At 42.7% G+C, this 3,576-nt stretch overlaps 1 protein-coding gene across 1 annotated transcript; it reads left to right on the forward strand.

Moving 5' to 3' along the window:
- The first annotated feature begins 619 nt into the window (after positions 1 to 619).
- Positions 620 to 3,059, forward strand: LOC122054730 (G-type lectin S-receptor-like serine/threonine-protein kinase At2g19130). The gene has a single exon (XM_042616168.1). It carries the CDS (start codon positions 620 to 622, stop codon positions 3,023 to 3,025), a length of 2,406 nt encoding a protein of 801 aa, XP_042472102.1. The 3' UTR covers positions 3,026 to 3,059.
- The last annotated feature ends 517 nt before the right edge of the window (positions 3,060 to 3,576 follow it).

A 3,576-nucleotide genomic window follows, 5' to 3' on the forward strand; every position in this document is an offset into this window, starting at 1 on the left:
TTTTTTCTTAAAGTAAAAAAAAATAAAAATAGAAGTGACCAATCAATTCACTTGATTGAGATTAACAAAGAAGCCAAACAACTAATTCTGCAAGGCATTCAGCAACAACCAATAACAGAAATACATCTGTGTTTGCTAACAACTATATCTATTCGATATATAAATTCATCAGCATCAAGATACAATACTAAGCTGCTACTTCTGGTATCGGGCAGAGATTTCAGGCGTTCTGCTACTTAACTTATACATATTGAGGAAACATGCAACATTTTCATTTGTAAAAACTAGACATATATGGATGATCTACCATGGAAAGTCAATGATAAAATTGGTCATCCAATTTTAAAAAATATATGGATCATCTATCATGGAAAGTCAATGATAAGATTGTTCATCCAAATACACACAGCAGCATGGAAAGTCTTAACATAAAATTTTAAATGTAACATATTTTTTAAAAAAAATATGGATGATCTATCATGGAAAGTCAATGATGATATTGATCATCCAATTTGGTGAAGAACACATTTGAACGGCGTTGAAGTCAGTTACTTCTAGATTCGAGCGACCATTAAATATTGAACCCCTCCAAGCTCTCGTCGCATATCAGCCATCAGCCATGGCAATGGCATTGGCAATGGCTTCATGTTCTCGTGCAACTTCATTCTTGCTCTTCTCCTTCTCCCTTTCCCTCTCTCTTCTCTCCTTCACCTCCGCAGCAACATCAACTAACACAATCTCTGCACAACATTCTCTGACCGGAAACCAGACCATCACCTCCGGAGATGGCACGTTCGTGCTCGGCTTCTTCACGCCACCAGGCAGCGGCGGCAACTACTACATCGGCATCTGGTACGGTAAGATCTCTGTGCTCAACCCCGTGTGGGTAGCCAACAGAGTCACTCCAGTCACGGACCCAACCACGTCGGAGCTTAAGATCTCAGGCGATGGCAAGCTCGTCCTCCTCAACCAGTTCAAATCCATCATATGGTCAACCAACGTCACCACTATCTCATTCTACAACTCCACGATCGTCGCGGTCATCCTTGACACGGGTAATCTCCAGCTCAGGGATGAATCTAACTCCTCTCTCGTCTTCTGGCAGAGCTTCGATCACCCCACCGACACTTGGCTTCCCGGCGCCAAGATCGGGTTCAACAAGCTCACCAGCACTGCCCAACGCCTCACTTCCTGGAAGAACAAAATTGACCCTTCTCCTGGACTCTTCACTCTCCAGAGTGATCCAACCGGTGCAACCTCTCAGTATTTTCTTTTATGGAATTCGTCCAAGGAATATTGGACCAGTGGAATCTGGGACGGAGACATCTTTACTTCTGTCCCGGAGATGAGGTGGAGAGGCGTCTTCAACTTCGCGTTCATCAACAACACTGAGGAGACCTATTTCACCTACGCTACCAATAATCCCAACCTCAAGATTAGATTTGTCATTGATTCTGAATCCGGCCAGATGCTCAGTTGGATGTGGATGGAGAATACACAATCATGGATGCTCTTCTGGGCTATGCCCAGGTTTAGCTGCTCGGTGTATGCGAGCTGCGGACCTTTCGGTAGCTGCAGTGATATGAGCAGCCCTTCTTGCAGTTGTGTCAGGGGTTACAGTGTGAGGTCCCAGAATGAGTGGGATTTGGGTGACAGAAGCGCAGGCTGCGAGAGGGTCACTCCTTTGCAATGCGAACAAAACGCCAAGAATACTGAGAAAGATGGCTTCTTTGAGATGCCAAACGTTAAGCTACCTGATAACCCTAACACTTTGGCCACCGCTGGAAGCAGGGAAGGCTGCGAGTTGGCTTGCTTGAATAATTGCTCCTGCAGTGCTTATTCCTACAACGGTAGTGGCTGCTTTGTTTGGCATGGAGGGTTGCTGAATCTGAAAGAACAATATAATCAATCTGATGCAGGTACTCTTTACCTACGCTTGGCTGCCTCGGAGTTGAAATCTTCTGAAAGAAACAAGGAGAGAGTGGTAAGTTTGGTTATCATCGGTGCCGTTGTTCTGGCCATCTTCTTTTCAAGCGTTCCTGCCATTTTGATTGTGGTAAAGAAGCGAGAAAATAAGCGGATTATTGATAAAGCAAAGGCCATGCAGAGTCGTCTTGTCTCGTTCACATACAGTGAGCTACAACAAGCCACACGGAAGTTCTCAACGAAACTCGGGGGAGGGGGCTTTGGATCCGTGTTCAAAGGGTTGTTTCCCGGCTCAATTGATATTGCTGTGAAGAAGCTTGAGGGTCTTTACCAAGGCGAGAAGCAGTTCCGAGCGGAGGTGAGCACACTAGGAGCCATTCAACATGTGAACCTCATTAGGCTACTTGGCTTTTGTTCTCAAGGGACCGAGAAGTTGTTGGTCTATGAGTTCATGCCAAGCGGTTCGTTAGCTGATCAGCTTTTTCATAGCAACTCCAATGTTTTGGACTGGAAAACAAGATATCAAATCGCTATTGGAACTGCAAGAGGATTAGCTTATCTCCATGAGCAATGCAGGGACAACATCATACATTGTGACATTAAGCCAGAGAACATTCTGTTGGATGATGCACTTGTGCCAAAAGTAGCTGATTTTGGTCTAGCAAAGCTCGTTGGAAGGAACTTTAGCAAAGTTCTCACAACCATCCGAGGAAGTAGAGGGTACATCGCCCCCGAATGGATTTCGGGTATGCCCATCACTACAAAAGTAGATGTTTACAGCTACGGAATGATGTTGTTCGAGATCATATCGGGAAAAAGAAACCTAATGTACAAGGGAGAAAGTAGTTTTGAGTTCTTCCCCTTAGTTGCAACAAACAAACTCGTAATTGGAGATGTCAAAAGCTTGCTAGACCAAAGGCTAGAGGGTAAAGCCAACTCAGAAGAGTTTGAAATAGCTTGTAAACTTGCTTGCTGGTGCATTCAAGATGACGAGAGCTCGAGGCCAACGATGAGTCAAATTGTTCAAGCTCTAGAGGGTAATCTAGATGTCGTCATTCCTCCTGTCCCAAGGTCACTCCAAGTCCTAAACAAGTCATGAACCAAGATCATCAATTCCTCTAGTTCACATCAGAACTAAGGATTACTGTGCCACTTCAACTGGTCCTCAGATAAGGAATGCTGCAACTCAAATTCTGTTTAAGTTCCAATAAAACCAGGTGAAAGAGTTGTAGTGAGTTCATATTTTTTATTTTTTATTTTATTTTTGCATAATTTATTGTATTTGAACTTTAAATCCTTAGGTGGAGGTTGTTTGCTAATGAAGTGCGTTTATTTCACATTTTAAATTCATATTCAGATTTTCAGATATGATTCTCTTCCCATGCAGCAAACGGGTCCCCAAAAAACAAAAGAAAACATTGAATCAAAATTTGAATGTTGAATAGCCACGCTTAAAAGAAGAAAAAAAAACATAAGTAATCAGTTTTCTAGAATAAAAATAGGTAAAATAATAGGCTGCAACAACCAGCAAATAACTGAGGTATAACAACAAAAGTAAAATTCTAGACGTGCTAATAAGGATAGATTTAAACAAACTATGTTTGAAAATAACTTCTGCTTGCTTCTGGTGTTCCTCAGCCAATCAATTTC

The sequence above is a fragment of the Zingiber officinale genome, chromosome 3B (genome assembly GCF_018446385.1).
Source record: "Zingiber officinale cultivar Zhangliang chromosome 3B, Zo_v1.1, whole genome shotgun sequence".
Lineage (NCBI taxonomy): Eukaryota > Viridiplantae > Streptophyta > Magnoliopsida > Zingiberales > Zingiberaceae > Zingiber > Zingiber officinale.

Bases quoted from the DNA above. Each gene is read 5' to 3' on its own strand.
- LOC122054730 (XM_042616168.1), top strand. From the start codon at position 620: ATGGCAATGGCATTGGCAATGGCTTCATGTTCTCGTGCAACTTCATTC.